At 43.8% G+C, this 21290-nt stretch overlaps 1 protein-coding gene across 2 annotated transcripts in view; it reads left to right on the top strand.

Moving 5' to 3' along the window:
- The first annotated feature begins 3866 nt into the window (after positions 1–3866).
- MAOB (monoamine oxidase B) overlaps positions 3867–21290 on the top strand; it is a 185425-nt gene continuing 168001 nt past the window's right edge. For both annotated transcript variants that reach the window (XM_049871292.1, XM_049871294.1), the window contains exon 1: positions 3867–4049. In XM_049871292.1, the coding sequence (XP_049727249.1) occupies positions 4004–4049 (46 nt within the window). In that variant the 5' untranslated portion in view covers positions 3867–4003. The remainder of the gene's footprint in view (positions 4050–21290) is intronic.

Below are 21290 nucleotides of genomic sequence, written 5' to 3' on the forward strand. Positions count from 1 at the left end.
CACACACAAAAATAAACGATGCTCCATATCATTTTCCCGTTGCCATCAAGTCAATTCTGACTCATAGTGACCCTATAGGACAGAGTAGAACTGCCCCCATATGATTTCCAAGGAGCGCCTGGTGGATTCAAACTGCTGACCTTTTGGTTGGTAGCCATAGCTCTTAACCACTATGCCACCAGAGTTTCCCTATATCATTTAAGTCATTGTTAATTATTCCCTGTTATTATCTTATTATTTGCCACTTTTACAGTAAGTACTAAAGGAGGTCAAAGACGTTCTCTCTAACCTGGACAGCGTCAGGTTCTTCTAATGCTCCAGCCTCAGGGTTGCCTCACAACTTAGCACTTGGTGTTTACTTTGCCTGGTGTGCTTGTCCCCCTCAACAGTTGATTAACCCCAATTCATCCTTCTAGGACCAACAGGAAAATCATTCCTCCTGCAAGTTCTCCTTGATTGCCTGAGCTAGGGTATCTTGTCCTACTATACGTTTCTGAGTACAAAAACACCAAACCAAACCCAGTGCTGCTGAGTCCATTCTGACTCATAGCAACCCTATAGGACAGAGTAGAACTGCCCCATACAGTTTCAAAGGAGCGCCTGGCGGATTTGAACTGCTGACCCTTTGGTTAGCAGCCGTAGCACTTAACCACTACACCACCAGGGTTTCTGAGTAGCACTGAGAATTATACTTGTGATCACTCTTCCAAGATGTCTTCCCTGGCAGAGTGTGAGCTCCGTGAGGGCAGTGAAAAGTCTTTGTCTTGTTCATCTCTTCTCCAGGGCTCAGCAAAGGATCTGCCACATGGAAGATTTTCCAATAAATGCTAGTATAATGAGCAATGCTTTCTGATTAGAACTGCCTTGAAATAGGTAAGGAGCTCTAAGAGTATGGGGCTGATTCTGGAACTGAGGTGGAGCCAGAGGGCTAGAATAGAGGAGAATGTGCTCAAAGTGTGGTTCATGAACCAATAGCTCTAGCATCATCTGGAGCTTGTTCTAAATGCAAACTTTCATACCCCAGACCTAGGTAATTTGTATGCACATTAAAGTTTGAGAAGCACTGCTTTTAGAGGCTTCATTTGACCATATATGAGAGATAGACCTCAGGAGTTACCCCACCCAGGAGACTGTGGGTCCTCAACAGGCTTGATGGCTGCCTGTGTGTGCAGAGAGAAGGAGCCTCAGACCCTCTAAAAAGGCTCCTTTTTCACCTATGACAAAGGCCTGAGTTGTTCAACCCATTTTTGACCTCATAGAGCACAAGGCAACTGATTATCTTTGGGGACAATTCCGTTTGTCAGTGAGCTTTCCCCACAGGCACCATGGACACCAGGGCAGTTCCTCACCTGGCCTCATTGTCCGTTGGACCTAGAGAAAGAGTATTGATCCTGCATTGGACTCAAAGGCCCCTGGTTGACTTTGCATTGTGGTAGCTAAACAAAACGATCCCAAGCAGATCCCACAAGGATCCTGTCCACCAATCTCACCCCACTGCACACAAGACTGACTTGCAGGTTAGATGAAGGGACAGAGTGTCCACAGCTAAAAAGCCCCACAGCTTCTGGGCCCTGTGGATGGAGGTGGACCAGGTAGGGCACTGCAAGGAGGAGGCCAGCACAGGCCGTCTGCAGTGTAGTGGGGGGATAGGGTGGGCTCAGGGTTAGGGGGCCTAAGTGCAGCTGAGGTGCAGGGTATGTCTGTTTTATCCCAAAGCAGGAGGGAGGAAAGTTTCTAGAAGAAACTTCTAGCTCTAGAAGTCAGAGCTAGACCAAGACTTTCCCTGACACTAGTGATTTCTCAATCAAATACGAGTCCAAACCCTCTTTTAGCCTGAGGGCATCAGAAGCTTAGGATGCCTTGGTAAGCAGGTGGATACACAGAATGGGGCAGGATGAGGTGGAGATGTGATTCAGGCTCTTATCAATTCACCAGACCTGGACTCAGCCCCTCCTAGGCCCACAGATTTCCTAGCCTGAACAGAAGCGCTGCACACATTATTTCTTGAAAAGCCACCCTACATTTCTTGTTCTCACTTTTAGCTCCCAAAGGTGGCTTACCTAGTGTTCTGTTTTACTTGGAGCCATCTCAGCTTAAACACATATAATCTTGTTGAACCACCCCTATGGTTGGCAAAGCCAGGGTTCCCGGCTCCACTTCCTGGGGCCAAAAAACTAATGCTGCTTGCTGCTTCAGAAGGTCTTAGAACTTGGCCCCGCCCATTTGAGGCTGCCCCACTGTTGTCCCCAGCTTCCTGGGTTCTTGCCTCAGCAGTGCCCAGCACTAACACCTAGGGTTGCTCAACATGTGACTGGCTGTTGCCATCACTGCAAAAGTAGAGCAATTTAAGGGCATCAGAATGCTTCCCTTTGGGTGCTGCATTTGAAAGCTTCCTGAGTTAATTGTGGGCCAAGGACAGGGGGAGTGGAGTAGGAAGTGGTTTGGAAGGAGGGCGAAGTGGGCTGGGAATTAAGATAAATGGCAGTACTGTGTGTTGGATCAAAGTGGGTCTCGGAATCTTCCCGGCTTATCATCTATCTATCGTCTATCTACCTACCTACCCACCTACCTATCTACCTACCTGCCTTTCTTTTTTTATATAATCTTTATTGTGCTTTAAGTGAAAGTTTACAAATCAAGTCAGTCTCTCACATAAAAACTTACATACACCTTGCTACATACTCCCAGTTGCTCTCCCCCTAATGAGACAGCCCACTCTCTCCCTTCACTCTCTCTTTTCGTGTCCATTTCGCCAGCTTCTAACCCCCTCTACCCTCTCATCTCCCCTCCAGGCAGGAGATGCCAACATAGTCTCAAGTGTCCACCTGATCCAAGAAGCTCACTCCTTACCGGCATCCTTCTCCAACCCATTGTCCAGTCTAATCCATGTCTGAAGAGTTGGCTTCGAGAACGGCTCCTGTCCTGGGCCAATGGAAGGTCTGGGAGCCATGACCACCGGGGTCCTTCCAGTCTCAGTCAGACCATTAAGTCTGGTCTTTTTATGAGAATTTGGGGTCTGCATCCCCCTGCTTTCCTGCTCTCTCAGGGGTTCTCTGTTGTATTCCGTGTCACCTGCCTTTCTATCTTGCTTTCTCCACTCACCAATTACTTAATCTTGCTGTCCTCACGTGTAAAATGAGGTGTTGTAAGGTTTAAGTGGAAGGATGCATGTAAAAGGCAGTGCCTGGTGCCTAGAAAGTGCTCAATTAATATTTACTCTGGGGTAGAAAGATGTGGCAGTGAACTTCCACAAAGATTTACAGCCTTGGAATCCCTATGGGACAGTTCTGCTCTGTTCTGTAGGGTTTCTACAAGTCAGACAACTCAGCAGTGGTTTTGGTTTTTTTTGTTTGTTTATGATCATTATAATAGGAGTCCGAGTGGCACAGTGGTTAAGCCCTCCGCGGCTAACCGAGGGGTCAGCGGTTGGAACCCACCAGTCACTCTGTGGAGAAAGCTGTGGCAGTCGGCTTCCATAAAGATTTACAGCCTTGGAAACATTGCAGTTCTAATCTGTCCTATAGGGTCACTATGAGTTGGAATCGACTGGAGGTCACACAACAACCGCACGATCATTATTGCTCCACACAGCAGCATAACTGGGGGCTGGAGGAAGGGGGCCTGATCTGCCACCCTCCTAGCCTCCAAGCTCCACGACGCACTAGGGAGGCCATAGGAAAACATCCTGCAGAAGGCCAACTGGTGGTGGCCCTAGGCAGGGCCTTTCTGAGGCCCCAAGTGACCTCTCCGCCCGGGCGCCCCATCCCCCAGGCCTGGGCAGCGGCCAGCTGGGGGCGGTGGCCAGCTGGGGGCGGTGGCCGGCTCCCCGCCCGGGCTGCGCATTGGCGGCGGGCGGGGCTCGGCTTCTGGGCGCCCCGGGCGAGCCATATAGCTGCTCCGCAGAGGCGCGACTGCGCGGGGCAGCGAGCGGCGGGCGGGGGCCGAGTCCAAGACCAGAGCAGCGGGCGCCGGCGCTGGAGCGACTCAGAGCGGGGCAAGCGCCATGAGCAGCAAATGCGACGTGGTCGTGGTGGGGGGCGGCATCTCAGGTCAGTCGCCACGCGCCGCTGCGCTCTCTTCTTTCCTCCTGCTCGGACAGGTGGCTGTCTGGGAGGCGCGCGGGGCGTCTATGCGGCAGGGGGTTCCCCCGGCAGCCCCCAGACACTCAGTTCACCGGCGGGGATCGAGCGGGTCCGGAGCACCGGGCCATGAACCCTCCCTTGGGGGAAGGATTTGGTGTGTCCCTGGACAGAAGCCTGAGGCCGAAAGTCTGCTGAAGGTCTGGGGCCAGACTTCGAACTCCTCCTTATCCCCAAAGGCTAACAACATGCCTGCGCTTGCTGGATTCTTCACTGCATGGGGAAAGGGCACGAGGGAGGCAGGGGACTCTTGCAGGGGACTCTTACTGAAGGGTGGCTCAAAGGTCAGTCCTTGGCTCCAACTTGACCTGTACACCCTGCACCCTCATTTGCATGCACCACAACGCATTGTTATGCTGGCACCTGGAATGCGACCTTGATCAGCTCCTGGCACAGGAGGAATGGTTGAACCCTGGACAAGACCTTCCTTACCCTGATTCTCTGCAGTTCCCTAATTGTCATGGGACTGCAGAGCCTCCTTCGCAAATGCCTCCCTCCCTACCATTCCATTCTGGCACAGGGTGGTCAAGCCACCCAGCAGGGCTGGTGTGGAGAAACTGGCAGGGAGAAGGCAGAGGCTCCCCCCTCCAACACAAAGGGCCGTGTGCACGCAGGGGCCCCAAAGTCAGGAGTCAGAAGGAGGGATGGGGTCAGTGGGAGAACCCCTTCCCTTAGGAGGGTCAGACAAATCATCCAGGGTGGGGTCAGTGGGAATAAGCAATAGTCCCAGAACAGCCTCCCACACCTCCTGGTGCTTGAGCAGTCATTTTAGGACACCTCCAGAACCCATGGATGTGTTGTGCAGGAATTGCCCTGACCACATCTCAAGTGGCCTCTTTAACCTTCCGGAGCAGAGAGCAGTTCTGTTCCTGTGCTAGATGAGGAAACCATGGCATTGGATGTTGGGTATTAACCCTGGTCCTGTGCTACTCCCCCAACCCCAGCCTTCCTCCACTTTGGATCAGATCTCAGGCTGCAGTGAGGAGGGTGCACTTCTGTCTAGCTGGCCCTCATGAGCTCATCCATCCCATGCCAGGCTCTATGCCCAGTGCTGCAGGTACATAGATGCTTAAAGCACAGCCCTTGGGCTTCAGGAGCAGGGGCTGGGTGGTGGTGGTGGGGAATGGAGGTCAGGGAGAGCATGAGGTAGGGGACGGGGCTGCCCAGATGTGTGTGAGAACTATTTTTGTAGGAGTTGCCAGCCCAAGGCAACCTTGCTTGCCAAATCTCTATGTATACTATGTATACAATTTGGAAAATATCTCTAACACAGAGCCTTTGAAATAAGTGGCAGGCTGAGGTTGGCCAAGGCTGTATAGATTTGGTTTTCCTTCAGTATTTTTAAACATCTCTCCTAAAGAAAGTTGGACTTAAAAGCATACCTACCTAGGTGTTTTAAAAACTAAGTACCTCTCGATGGTACCATGCATAGCACCCCATCTTATGGAAGCTGAAGAGTCTCTTTTCAGGCCCCTAAAGTCTTTTTCTTGCTCAAAGTATGTGTTCAGATTCTTCCATCTCCTACCCCCCCCACCTTTATTTTATCCTCTGTTATTCATACTCCAAACCTTCATGCTCACTCAAGTGATTTATATTAGACACATTCAGGAGAGGTAGATAAGGATTTAGGTGTTTTTTTTTAACAGACCACTGGTGAACCTCTAGATTTATCCCCAAACTCTGATCGAAACCAAAGGATTGATGAGTAGATCTGCCTTTTCTTAACATTACATGGAGTAAGCATTGCTCTATAAACCAAGAAAGCAGGGTTCCAAGGGTTCCTTACTTAATTGCTTTATCAGTTGCATAGGGGTAACACCAATTAGTCATACTTAGTTTATAGGGTTATTGAGAAAGGCAAGAGAAATAATGTGTGTGAAATAGCTTTACAAAGTCTGAAATATGTCACCAGGTCCCACGAGAGTTTCACTCATTATTTCAAACAGTAGGCATCAGGATAGACTGTGGTGGTGCTGTTGTTAGTCACTGTTGAGTCGATTCTGACTCATGGCGAGTCATGTACAACACAGTCGAATGTTGCCTGGTCCCATGCCAGCCTCACGATTGCTGGCATACTTGAGTCTATTGTTGCAGCCACTGTGTATTTTGAGTGCCTTCCAGCTTAGGGGGCTTCTCTTCTAGCACTATATCAGACAACATTCGATTGTAATCCTTAGGGTTTTCATTGGCTAATTTTCGGAAGTAGATCGCTGGGCCTTTCTTTCTACTGTCTTAGTCTGGAAGCTCTGCTGAACTGTGTCCACCATGGGTGACCCTGCTAGCATTGAATACCTATGGCATAGCTTCCAGCATCATAGCAACACCCAAGCCACCACGGAATGACAAACTGACATATGGGTGGTAGAGACTGTGATTGGTGATGCAAAAATGGGTCATGTTGCTCTTGATCTGGAAGACTTGTTAGTCTAAGAAGGGAGATGGTATACTCAAACAAAGACAATACAAGGTAGAAAGCGGTACATTCCACAGTAGGGACCCGTTCATTAATTCATTATTTATTCATTCAATGTATATTTACTATCCCACATTCTGTCCCAAAGAGAATAAAAGACAAATTATACAGGGCAGCTGCCCTTGAAAATAATTAATGCTAATGAGTAATTAATGCTAATAACCTAGGATAGATGCTTTAGTAGCCCATGTACAAGGTTCTAGGGAAGGCAATAGGGGAAAATGTCAAATTCTGCCAGAGAAAATCTGGGAAGGCTTCATAGGGGAGGTGCTATTTGAACTAGGTTTTGTTGTTGTTAGTTGCTGTCAAGTTGGAGTTGATTCTGACTCATCGTGGCCCATGTATGCAGAGTAGAACTGCTCCATAAAGTTTTCAAGGCTGTAACCCTTCAGAAGCAGGTCACCAGGCCTGTCTTCAGAGGCGCATCTGGGTGTGTTCGATCTGCCAGCCTTTCAGCTAGTAATGAAGTGCTTAACTGTATGCATCCCCAGGAACTAGGATGAATACGAATTCACCAGGAGACTAGATGATGAAAGCATTTTAAGCTAAGGAACCAAAAACGACCCAATGCCAGCGAGTCCACTCTGACTCATAGTGACCCTATAGGACAGAGTAGAACTGTCCCCATAGAGTTTCCAGCTGGTGGATTCAAACTGCTGACTTTTTGGTTAGCAGCCAAGGTCTTAACCACTGCGCCACCAGGGCTCCAAGCTAAGGAACAGTTGATGCAAAATCATCAATATGTGAAAGAACATGATGGCTTGTTTGGGAAACCTTAATACCCTTTCGTTACCAAATTTTTTCCTAAAAAAGGTTTTTTTGATGGAATGTGTTTCACATGCCATCAAGCTTACTAACTGAGTGTGTTTAAATTTCTGGTAGGTAATTTGGATTTTGAGAAATATGATCTGGTAATACAAGCCACCAATAAGGCAAGTGGCACTTTGGCTCCATTGATCTGTGGTATGACAATATACCAATAATAACTAAATAGAGACTTTATTGTGGGCACCTTTCCACTAGTTACATGGGGAACCTCTAGTTTTCCAAATATGACACAGAAGAACCAAATCAAACCCATCAGGGTTCCCTAACTATCATACAGGAAAGCTGTAATTAATGCTCAAAAGCTTATCTCACAGAAATCAAGGGGAAAAAGGCAAACATTTACAAAAGATTACAAAACTAACACATCCGGGAAGCATCACCTAATAAATAGAATGCTCAGCCTACACAACGGTGAGGCTCCAACTCTGATCTGTTGTGCTTGACACAATTCAAAAGGGACCCACCTTGATGCTAAGTACATTAGAACTGGAATAACATACTATCTACAAGGTCCAGAGGCCTAAAAAGTGGTTGGTATACCATTAAGTCAATAGTTACTAAAGAGGTAAGAATTTCAGTGTGAACTAGATAGTAGATAAGAACTACTTAAAAAAAAATTTTTTTAAAGAACTACTTTAGGTGACGGGAAAGACAGCACGCAATACAGGGGAGGTCAGCACAATTGGACTAAACCAAAAGCAAAGAAGTTTCCTGAATAAACTGAATGCTTCGAAAGCTAGCGTAGCAGGGGCAGGGGTCTGGGGACCATGGTTTCAGGGGACATCTAAGTCAATTGGCATAATAAAATCTATTAAGAAAACATTCTGCATCCCACTTTGAAGAGTGGCGTCTGGGGTCTTAAACGCTAGCAAGCACCCATCTAAGATGCATCAATTGGTCTCAACCCACCTGGCTCAAAGGAGAATGAAGAACACCAAGGACACAAGGTGATTATGAGCTCAAGAGACAGAAAGGGCCACATGAACCAGGGACTACATCATCTGGAGACCAGAAGAACTAGATGGTGCCTGCTGGCTACAACTGATGACTGCCCTGACAGGGAACACAACAGAGAATCCCTGAGGGAGCAGGAGACCAGTGGGTCGCAGACCCCAAATTCTCATAAAAAGACTAGACTTAATGGTCTGACTGAGACTGGAAGGACTCCAGTCGGTGGTCATGGCCCCCAGACCTTCCGTTAACCCAGGACAGGAACCATTCCCAAAGCCAACTCTTCAGACAGGGATTGGACTGGACGGTGGGTTGGAGAGGGATGCTGGTGAGGAGTAAGCTTCTTGGACCAGGTGGACACTTGAGACTATGTTGGCATCTCGTCCCTGGAGGGGAGATGAAAGGGTAGAGAGGGTTAGAAGCTGGCAACATGGACACGAAAAGAGAGAGTGGAGGGAGGGAGTGGGCTGTCTCACTAGGGGGAGAGCAACTGGGAGTATGTAGCAAGGTGTATGTAAGTTTTTGTGTGAGAGACTGACTTGATTTGTAAACTTTCACTTAAAGCAGAAAAAAAAAGGATTTCAGTGTGAAGGGTTGGGGGTGCTGGTGGGAGACAAAGCCAGAAAGATGAGTCGGTATGAATTGTGTGTGTGGCGGCCTGTATGTCATACTAAAAGCTTTATCTCCATCTGTGGTCAATGAGCGTCCACTGACAATTTTTCATTCACAGGATATGTATCAGATGACTGGGAATATGGTGATGATGTTAGCAAAAATAGGGAAATTAAAAAGAAGAGCAGATTTTGGGAAAAGATGGGACATCTAGAGTTGGAGGTGCTCAGTCAGGGAGAGAACTCTAGCAGTTGGAAACATAAGGAAGAAGTTGGGGTTACAGATGTATGAGGCTGAGGTGTTTTAGTTGAAGCCACTGAAGTAGATGAAATGACCAAAGCCAAGAGTGTAGAGAGAAGAGATGGGACCAAGGACAGGACTGTGGGAGACCCTTATATCCCCCACAGGGAGATGGAAGGTATTTCAGCCATTCTGCACAGATTCGTTAGAGAGATGAGGAAACTGAGAAATGGAAAAACACTTAGTTAACCCCAGATTTGAGCTCAGATGTGGCTTGTGAGGGGAGCCTTTTCTAATCCCAACAGATTGGATTAGGTGCCTCTGATTAACTCTGTCCTGCCTCTGTGTTCTTTTCCATGAGTTTTTAGTACCTCCTTATTCAGTGTCTTCCTCCTCACTAGGGCCTAAGCCTCTGGAGGCTGGGGAGGTATCTCTTTCCCTCCCCATAGAGGCCCCAGCCCCCAGCCCCAGAGCTCTGCCTGGCACAATGAATGCTCAATAAACATGTTGAATTAATGAACTTTACACCAACAAAGTGACAATTGACTGGGTCTGAATTTCAGATCCATTTACCGCCAACCCTTTTGCTTTTCCTACAAAATCGCATTAAGAATGAGAAAAGTAGTAAAAATCAGAACTTTAGAGTGAATAAGGGACTGACACAATGATTTATTTTTAAAGTCCCTGAATTTGACTCTGGTTTTAAAGCTTTGTTAATTATTAAACATGGGACATTCTGGTCATTTTCTGATAATTTTTAAAGCTGTCAGCACATTTTAATCACCCCTTTTGAGATAAACACAGATGTACTGGGTACTGGGGGTATAGCTGGTGAATATATAACTTTCTGTTTTGATGATTGAAAAATTTTTCAAGGCAATTGTAGAACAGCTTCTTAAAACCACGTACAGGATATAAATGCATCCTTACCCAAATCTCTCACCCAAGTATCAGGTCACCTATGGAGGCTTAGGCAGGACTGGGAGGGGAGGGGACAGGAAGGGGAGAACAGCATGTAGCTTCAGTCCTAAGTCTTGGTTTTAGTATTTGTGCTGGTGGAACCATGGGAACTGTGTTTTTGAAATTCTTGAATGGCTCTTGCTCAATCCTCAAAATAAAAGCTACAAAAGGGGAACTCGAAACAGAAAGGAGAAAGCACTGGCCAGACTTGGGAGAGGAAATTCAGCCATCTGAAGGAGGCTCAGGCATTTGGTTGAGATCTCTGGAAGAGTTGAAGCTAGCCTTTAAAATTGTCACCAAGACATGGCAGATGATATGTGTGGTCAGGAGAGTGAGCCTGGCTGCAGGCTGGTGAGGTAGGTAGGACTGGCCTGGCAGGGAGCATCAGAGATGCTCACAACAAAATATGTTGCCCCTGTGTTAATGGCGAAAACTTTCTCCTCACCTTTGATGAAGAAAGATGGAGAACTTCTGAGGGCTCCTATAACCCGCTCGAATGTTCTAGAATAATAAAAGAAGTATAGATGCACCTGGGAATTTGTATATTCTATTTTTTATCCAATGAAAGAATATAGAGAGACAGTACAGCAATGTTAAAAGAGCATATACTTTACTGGCAGACAGAAACCATTGCTGTCTGGTCAATTATGACTCATAGTGACCCTACAGGACAGAGTAGAACTGCCCCAAGGGTTTCCAAGGCTATAATCTTTGTAGAAGCAGACTGCCACATCTTTCTTCCCCAGAGTGGGGGTTCAAATGGCCAACCTTTCGGTTAGCCAGTCACTTTAATTGCTGCACCACCAGGGCTCCTTTGTCAGACAGAGGGGGTAGGAAGCTGGATTCCTTCACTTGACTGTTGTGTTACATAACCTCCTGGTTCTTTAGCTTCCTCATCTTTAGGAGAGTTATGAGGATTAGAAAGAATTCACGAGAAGGCCTACACACAGGGTCGTTATGGCTTCAACTTTTAGAATCCTTATTCTGCGTTTGGGAAAATACATCCTTGTTTGGCTTCTAGGGTATTCAATCTATGGAAGCAGAAACACGCATTTATATGTAATCACTTCTTCCTCTTCACCAAATAATTATTCTTGATGTGAGACTTTTCAAAGGGGGCAATAGGATGTGGGGTATGCATGTAGGCATTTATAGGGAACTGCCTAGTTCCAGACTCTTCCTGCCCTACCCCATTCATTTATTTCCCCCAGCGAGGGGCTCAGGCTCATTCTGGGCTCTGGAACCCTCTGTGTTTCTCATCAGGAGAAATTTTGGAAGCCCTTTAGACCTGTATTTCAGCATCATCCCAGCCTGGCTGTTATTCTGACTCTGACGTGGTCCTTCTTTCAGCCACCTGACTCCTGTCTTAACTGGAGTTAAGACTTAGCTGTCTTAATTAAGACTTAATTGTCTTAATACAAAGAGCTAGTATTATCAGATACTGTCTACATGCTGGGCAAGGTGTTAGGAGCTTGATTTTCACAGCAGGTCTAGGAGGGTCATGAATGGCAAAGCCCTCTGTCTTTTGCTCTTCTCTAATGCCTGGGATATATTAATGGGAGGGACTGGATTGATGGATTATGTGGGCAGAACCACGTGCCACTGGAGCCACAGCTTTTAGGTACTTTTGAAACCTCAGAACGAAGCCCTGGTGGTGTAGTGGTTAAAGACCTTGGCTGCTAACCAAAAGGTCAGCAGTTCGAATTCACCAGCCACTCCTTGGAAAGCCTATGGGGCAGTTCTACTCAGTCCTATAGGGTCACTATGAGTCAGAATTGACTTGATGGCAATGGGTTTATACCCTCAGAAGTCACCAGGACAGATTGAAGGCCTGGCTTGGCCATTGGCAAAGGCAACAGTTTCCTTCTCTAGCTGGGTGCCTAGGTCTAGTCTCCCTACCACACAGAGGAAGTGGTTGCACAGAGAGGCTAAGAGCATGGAGTCTATGCTGGTTCCACCACTAACTAGCTTTGCCACCTTGAGCAAAGTAGTTAGCTTTTTCCATGTCTTAGTTTCCTCATCTGGAAAATGAGGATAATGATAATATACTTCACAAGGGAGTTGAGAGAATTAAAAGAGAAAATGCACCTAGAGTGCTTGGAATGGGGCTTGGCTTATGATAGGTACACAATAGATATTAGCTATTATTATTACCAAACTGACAAAATGGCCACTAGCCACAAGTGGGTGTAAAGTGCCAGTGCGCCCACCTACTCCACTATCAAACTTTGGGCTGAGGAATTGGTTTGTGGTTGTACATGCACATGTGCTAACACACGTTTACATGCCCGCATACACCTCCAAAGCACATATACTAACACACATGTACCAACACACACACCCTGATACACACACACAGAGACACACAGACATGCACACTAACACACAGAGATACACACCAACACATGCCAACACATACACAGACACACACGTGCACATAGATATGTGCGTGCACGCACACGTGCGTGCACACACACACGGAATCTTATCCTGTAACAGGAATGCTGTCATGAACCCTGCTTTCTTGGCCTGTATATGATTTACTAAGTAAGACAGATAATAAAAGAAAAACAGCAGCTAAATTTAAAGAAAAAGCTTAAACTCTGATTATTTTTAATATACATTTGAAAGATAAATATATCAGAAACTATAAACACAAAACACATTTCTCTGTGAAGACTTGCAATTCATTTGGTGTCTGGTAGATGTTTGGTTAATAATAGGGTCAACCTGGTATTACTCCATTTAACATTCATTTCCCTGTTTCATTTCTTCTACTCCCGTGAAAATGTCATTGTAGGAGAAACTAGTTTTAGTCTCTTAACCTTTGCCCAGTGTCATTGCAACCATGTCCCCTGCATCAGTAACTTAGAATCTGTTTTTATCTCTTTTGTTCCCACTCACATGGTTGCAAATGCAAAGACACACACACGTTGAGAGGATTTTGGTAAAGTGGTTACCTTACGCAACTGATTTGTATGTAATTAAAGTTTATTTAAAGATGCTACCACTTGGTAGGTGAGTATCCTACCACCACCAAGGAATAACAGCCAACAGTGGAGAGTGCGTCCTTTAGACCCCAGATCCCTGCGCTGAGAAGCTCCTGGAAGCAGGAGACAGAGAGAGAGAGCTGTAACCTTGAAGATGGTGAGGAGTGGTGGCAGGAGAGACCTGGCAGCAGAGACCCAGCAGACGAGATGGTGCAGTAGGCTTCCTGGCCCACGGAGAGAGAAAGCTGAGTGCCTTTGGGCAGAGTCGAGGGGCCAGGGAGAGCTCCTCTCACAGCTTGGGAGAGGCTGTCCTGATGGAAGGTGGCATAGTAGTTAAGAGCTCAGCTGCTAACCAAAACGTCAGCAGTTCAAATCCACCAGCCACTCCTTGGAAGCCCTATTGGGCAGTTCTACTTTGTTTTATAGAATTGCTATGAGTCTGAACTGACTCGATGGCACCTGACAACAAAAACAACCACTTTTAACTGAAGAAAGCAACTGTTTTAATGATTCCTGTGTTTTTTTAAAATAAATCATCAGGTAGCCTCTGGTCAAATTGATCCCATGAACTTAAAGAGGTAATTTAGTTTCTAACCTCTTTCTCCAAACTTTTGGATGCCAGTAGCATTCCCATGTTCCACCGACATAGCAAAATCCATGTGATGTTGTTTTGGTGTCAAGTACTATTTCTCCAGATATCAATAATGATAACAAATATGTTATCACCAAATTCTAATATATTAGTACATTTCTTTATTCCAGTCAAGATTTAAACTACATACACATTATGCATTTGACCAATGCACATTGACTGAGGATGGCTACAATTTAAATAACATTTGAAATGAATGAATATTAGATTATTGCAGGGGACAAGATCATAGCATAATGGCAGATATCCATCAATACCTGGGACAAATGCAATGTGTACAGTTGCATGTGACCCTGTGTAAGAATTACCACTAACCAGTTTCATTTTTAGATAGTTATTTCAGTAAACAAACATACTATAGAAAGCCAAGCCCCGGTAAGCAATGTTTCCAAAGTCAGCATGTATTTACTTACTGAAGGGAGGTACAGAAAAAGAGTGAGACCAAGTTTTGACCCTTAGAAAACTTAAAATACAGCTGGAGATACAAGACTAGCACATACAAGCAATGAGAAACAATGAAAAAACAATATATAATTGAGTGCTAAACTGTGGCCCAAGGGCTAGTTAGCTAGAAGAAATCACTGAAAACCTGAGGAAATGGGGAAAGTCTCATTAAGGGAGTGGAATTTGAACAGGTCCTGAAAAACTGTCAAGATTTGCGTAGGTAGAGAAGAAGAGAGAAGCTTTACAGATGGTAAACCAGTTGCCATCTGTCATGGCTTGAATTGTTTTACCCCAAAAGAATGTGTCTTCTTCGCTAGGCTATGTTTCCCAGTATTGTGTGGCTCTCTACTATTCTGTCATCCAATGTGATTTTTCTATGTGCTGTAAACCTCTATGATGTTAATATCCCTGGTGGCGTAGTGGTTAAGTGCTATGGCTGCTAACCAAAGGGTCGGCAGTTCAAATCCACCAGGCGCTCCTTGGAAACTCTATGGGGCAGTTCTACCCTGTCCTCTAGGGTCGCTATGAGTTGGAATCGACTCGACGGCACTGGGTTTGGTTTTTGGGTTTGGATGATGTTAATGATGCAGGATTAGAGGCAGTTAAGTTAGCAAGGCAGGACTCAATCTTCAAGATTGGGTTGTATTTTAAGTCAATCTCTTTTGAGATATAAACAAGAGAAGCGGTGTGAGGAGCAGGGAGAACCTCATACCATCAAGAAAGCAGCCCTGTGAGTAGAGCTCGCCCTTTGGACCCTGGGTTTCTGTGCTGAGAAGCTCCTAGACCAAGAAAAGATTGATGACAAGGACCTTCCTCCAGAGCTGACAGAGAGAGAAAGCCTTCTCTTGGAGCTGGTGCCTTGAGTTCAGACTTCTAGCCTACTCAGCTGTGAGAGAATAAACTTCTGTTTGTTAAAGCCATCCACTTGTGGTATTTCTGTTATAGCAGTACTGAATAACTAAGACACCTTCCCATGGACTCCAACTCATGGCAACCCCGTGTGTTTTAGGGTAGAACTGTGCTCCACAGGGTTTTCACTATCTGAGTGTTTGGAAATAGATCACCAGGCCATTCTTCTGAGGCATCTCTCGGTGGACTCGAACTGCCAACTTTTGGCTAGCAGCTGAGCACATTAATCATTTACACCACTGTAGGAATAATATAAATAATAGGTGCAGAGGCACAAATTAGTGGGTTATACTCCTTTACAGGAAGATAGAAGTCTACCATGGCTAGACTAAATGTATGGGGACGTGGGTAACGGGTAAAGTTAGTAGAAGGAGGGCAGAATGAAACTATGAAACATTGAAAAGCAAAGTGAGAAGCTAGGTTTTTATGTGGTTGGAAATTGGGAGCCACTGAAAATTAGGTATAAAGAAAGGGTGGATAGTTGTGTGCCTTGTGGGTAAGAGAGCAACCCTGAGTCAGGGAAGGCAAGAAATAGGTAGCAATTCCAGAATAAGTTGGGAGGTGATCAATTGGTTATAATGAATTGACTTACCCTGAACACTCAGGGGAGATTATAAGAGAAGGCATGGGGGACAAGAATGGAGAGGAGAAAATCTTCAAAAGTACATACAGTTTGCTTTTCACTATTTTGCTGAATGCTTACTCAGAGAAGTATCAAAAAAAAAAAAAAGAAATTATTGTTTTCCTTCTGAAGTTTTATAATCAGCATTGAAGGGCTTGACTGCATTTAAAATATTTTTTTGTTCGTTTTATAAAATAAAAAGAGATTTTCTTCCCAAGGTTTGTGACCCAACTCACTAAATGATAAACACATTTTGAGCAATCGCAAACACAAAGTGAATAGTTCATCCTATCTGTTATATAAAATTGTCCTTGAAATATTTTGCTTTGCAAGAGATGGGGCACAATCAGAAAACATCTTTAGGCAGGTCTGGCCTTTCAAATGTTAGTGATGTCTTCTTTTCATGGCATTTCAAATGTCATATGCTGGTAAATTTCTACTTAATGTCTGAATTTTAAGCTCAATCTTTTTTTTTAAATCTCTGCTTTTTTTTTTTTAAATTTTTATTATGCTTTAAGTGAAAGCTTACAAACCAAGATGTCCTACTAGGTCTTTAGTTTTATTTTCTTTCCTTCCTTCCTGAATCATCCCTCTTTTTTTTAATCTCTCAAGTATTTCTTTTTCTTTTCTTGAACATTTTATTGTGCCTTAGGTAAATGTTTACATAGCAAATTAATTTTCCATCCAGTAATTCATACACAAATTGCGCCACAACATTGGTTGCAATCCCTGCAATGTGTCAGCACTCTCCCCGTTTCCACCCTAGTTTTCCCATGTCCATTCGTGTGGTTTCCCTGCCCTTCCCTGCCTTCTCGTCTTTGCTTTTGGGAAAATGCTGCTCTTTTGGTCTCATATAATTGATTGTTCTAAGGAGCACTTTCTTCACAGGTGTTATTATTTGTGTATTTTATAGCCCCGCCTATTGTTTGGCTGAAAAGTGGCCCCCGGGAGCAGGAGCGGCCTCAGTTCTACGTTAGAGGGGTGTCTCAGGACAATAGTCTCAGAGGTTCCTCCAGTCTCTCTCAGACCAGTAAGCCTGGTCTTTTTTATGAATTCGAATTTTCTTCTACATTTTTTCGAACATTTCTAAGGATTATTTTACATAGAATTTGGAATCTTGACCCCATCTGACAGAGTTGGAACTCCTTTTTATTCCTGTGATCCTAGTTGTCTTTCTATCTTGTCTTTAATTATAATCAGTGTCATTGAATTGTCCATGTAGAAACTGTTGAATTGGTGTACGTTTTGCTGTTTATTCTCAATAAGAACAACAAAATAACTAAATAGAAATTTAAAAAAATGGTCTTTAATTATATCTCAATTCTTCAGGTTATTTTCCAGTTTTCTACATTAAAGCAACATGCTCTTTGGAAGAACGCTACTGTTGTTATCCAATAAAGCATCTTTTAAAGATAAAATTAAAGATTAAAGTGGAGAATTAATAGCCAAATTAATTAATAACCAAAATTCCCTCTAAAAACTTTTTTTTAAAAAGAAAGGCCATTGATAAATGAAAGATGCAGTCACATTCCTTCTTGGTGACTTTCAGTTGAGGAGTTTTTTTTGAGAAGTGGGAATATTTTTTAATAACGCGAATTACAGAAATAATACATACTTATTGTGAAAATTTATAAATTACAGAGAAGGACAAAAAGAAAGTTCAAATAACCCATAATTGAACCCCACAAAAAACTAACCTCTGTTACTATATTTTGTTTTCACAAACCACGTGGTGTATTTTCCATACTCATTGCTAGCCCTTTTAAAATAAATAATAATATATTATGAATATTTAGCCATGTCTTAAATGTTCTTCTCCCATACAATCTTGAAAACTTTATAATATATGGTTGTATTATAATTTATTTAACCCATCTCCTATTGCTGGACAGAATTCTTAGGGGGCAGTGAGTTTAAGATAATGGTGGTGGAATAATTTGGAAAAGAATAGTGAGAATGGTAGCACAACTTGAAGAGTGTAATCAATGTTGCTGAATTGTACGTGTAAAAATTGTTGAAATTGTGTATCTTTGACTATGTATACTTTCACCAAAATAAAAAAATTGAAAAAAAAGAACCAAAGTATAATTTTGATGGACTAAGCTTCCACCTTAAGGAGCTAGAAAAAGAAGAGTAAACCAAAAACAAAAGAAGAAGAAGAGTAGATATACTTAAAAAAAAAATAAATAAATAGAAGGAAAGAAATAATAAAGAGTGGAAATCAATGGTATGAAAAACAGGCAAACATTAAATAAAATCAGTAAAACCAAAAGCTGGTTTGTTGACAGTATCAAAAAAATGGACAAGTTTCTAGCTAGACTAATCAAGAAAAAAAAGAAGAAAAGAGAAGACATAAGTTCCCAATATAATGAATATAAGTGGGGACATCCTCCAGATCCTACCCAAAGAAAGTTCTATCACTTTATTTTATGGTGGAATTTTCATAATGGGCTTCTCAGGAAGCCAACATTTTTCTCCCTCTCTGGCACAGTAGAGAGAAAACCAAGATGCTTTACCAGTTCATAGTTGTAATTAAAGGTGTTGCAGATACTAGAAATTACAAATGTTTTTTAAAATTTTAGTGGTGGCAAATAAATTTGCTCTCTACAAACCAGTTTTGCAATTTATCCTTTATGCTTAGAATTATTTTCTAGGGGCAAATATTTATTATAGTACTTTTCAATTTATTGGATACCATTTATCTTGTGCTTCTAGAAGTTTGGCATCATTAATTAGATAATTCTGTTGTGATTTCAGTGTGGAAAAGAAAATAGCCCTGTAACCAACCATTTTCTATGATTAATTTTTTCTCACCATCTAGATAAGGCACGAATATAGCCTGTCCACAGCCAATTGTAACAGCTGATCAAATAGCTGTTTCATGTCTTACATTTTAATTTCCTTTTTAATTTGCATTCAAATTCTATGATTGATTTTCTTTTATTTAGGAGACCTGTAAGATACAGTTGATTGTTTGAAAATAGCCTGTTTATGCTGTGCCAGTTAGTTGAAATCAACCAGGCATTGTTAAGCACTGATAGTAAGCACACATAAAGGCAAGCGCTAAATTGAGTTATCCTCATTTCATCAAATGTGTTTTCTGTATTGTTGTTTCTGCAGAGCAGAAAAATAAATCAAGCTTGTTCATTTATTCATTCATTTCACAAACCCTTATCGAGTGTCCTATTTACCAAGCATTAGGCTAGGCATGGGGATGTACAGATGGGTTCCCATCTTTGAGGCGAACACCAGGTAAAGGGAGGCAGACATGTACAGGTGAATGGTCTGAGGGTGGTAGATGCTGAGAAAGGCGTGTTCATTTGGCTCAGACCAGGAGAGAATGACAGCTTCACCTCAGGACCTCAGAGGATCTGAAGGAAAGTTTGATGAGAAGATTTATTGAAGAGGAAATCAGCCTATTCAAATGTTCCTCCTTAAAAATATAGTTTTAAGTGGTTGAAACTCAAATCTACACTCTAACATAAGAGGGCATTAAAATTTCATTTCCACCCTTTTTACTGTTTGCCCTAAAAAGGCCATGTAGTGGATACTGGGAAACCCTGGAGGCATGGTGATTAAGACCTACGGCTGCTAACCAAGAGGCCGGCAGCTTGAATCTACCAGGCACTCCTTGGAAACTATGGGGCAGTTCTACCCTGTCTTATAGGGTTGCTATGAGTTAGAATCGACTCAACAGCAACGGGTTTGATTTGGTTGGTTTAGTGGATACTGTGGTGGGCTGCCCAATCCCACTTCAGGACTGAGGCAGTCATTTACCTACCTGTTGAGAATGTAGGCTGCTGCTGGCTCACAGCTGAGTCCCTCTGTAGAAATTGCCCTTGACTGAGGGGAGCAGCACAGTGGTTAAAGCAATCAACAGCTAACCAAAAGTTGGTGGTTGGAAACACCACCGGCTGGCTCTGAGGGAGAAAGATGTGGCAGTCTTCTTCCATAGAGATTTACAGCCCTGGAAACTCTTTGGGGGTCACTATCAGTTGAAATCGACTTGACGGCAGTGGGTTTGGTTTGGGTGGAAGGAGCTGACTTGGCCAAGGGCACACCCTCTCTCTGGGGAGATCCTTCAATCTATGTGGGGTATAAAGGCCTGGCCCCCTTGCCTCAATTCAGGATATCTCAGCCCCAGAGCTCCCGTAGTAATGTCTTTGTTGTGACTGCATCACAGTTCAACAGCTTCCTCTGCCCAATCCTGCTTCCCTTACTTCTTTATTGTTGATAGCTGCCATCCAACTCATGGCGACCCCATGTATAACAGAATCCTGCCCAGTCCTGCACCATCTCTATGACCTGTTAGAGATCAGGCCATGGTGATCCATAAGGTTTTCGCTGGCTGATTTTTGGAAGTAGCTTGCCAGGCCTTTCTTTCTTGTCTGTCTTAGTCTGGAAGCTCCACCGAAGCCTGTTCAGCATCATAGCAGCAAGCAAGCCTCCACTGGCAGATGGATGGTGGCTTACTTCTTTTCAGATATTGAATCCCAGTAAAGCTTTTGCATGCAAATCTGTCTGAGCCAACTTGATAGGGAAACTAATCTATATAAAAAAAAATAGGTAGTAATTAAACAGTATTTTGGTTCTACATTTATGAAGCTTTAGTCTTATTAAGCAGTCAGTTGGAGGTGGAGAGTCCATTAAAGGACTTAGTGTTTTCAAAGATGCAAGAAGCCAGCAGGGCCTGAGAGGGTGCTAAACCTTATCCTCAGTCCTCGAGGACCTCTTCTAGATGCCCTGAGAGGCCCTGGAGCAAGGGTAGCGGGTGGAGGGTGGGGGCTGACTGACACGCCAGCCCAAACCAGCTCCATGCAATCAGATTCTTCTCTCACCAGTCTTTGGGCTGATGTAGAACTGAGATTCAAAGCTTCTGATCTGGAAATGCTACAAATATGGATTTCATCGTTTATAGGAGAGGTTGGGGCAGTTCAACCAAGGGACAAATTATGAAACACATGACCCTCATCTGTGAAGACTCAATGTAGAAGGTTGAGGACTGTCTATCTATCCCAGGCCACCATTTTGAGTTCAGATTTGGGCTCTTAGGAAAATTAATGCTATTTCTGTGCACCTTTATTTTTCCCTTAATTCTGCCACCATTCTATCTAGACTCTTATAGTATTTCTCACAGAGAGTTAGTTGAAGATACTAAGAGTGGTCGTCAAAATGGACCATGGAATGAATCCCAGGTGGATAAGGGAGAAAGTGTGGCTATGAGGGAGCTGGTTGGTAGTGATCAAGTGGAGAGGTTAATAGATTGGAAATCTCTCTGGTTGAAGGACATGCATAGTTGAGGGATTTGAGCAAGTGAACTAGAAGGATTGAAGAAAGTCGTGGTTATGAGGAGGTGTGCTGTAGGGTTTTGGCACGTAAACCTTTGATTGTAATTCATTGATAGTATTTAAACAAGTTGCACGATTTTGAATCAGTATGTCCAGAGATATTATTTTCCCTTGTGATTCAA

This window comes from Elephas maximus, chromosome X (assembly GCF_024166365.1).
Source record: "Elephas maximus indicus isolate mEleMax1 chromosome X, mEleMax1 primary haplotype, whole genome shotgun sequence".
Lineage (NCBI taxonomy): Eukaryota > Metazoa > Chordata > Mammalia > Proboscidea > Elephantidae > Elephas > Elephas maximus.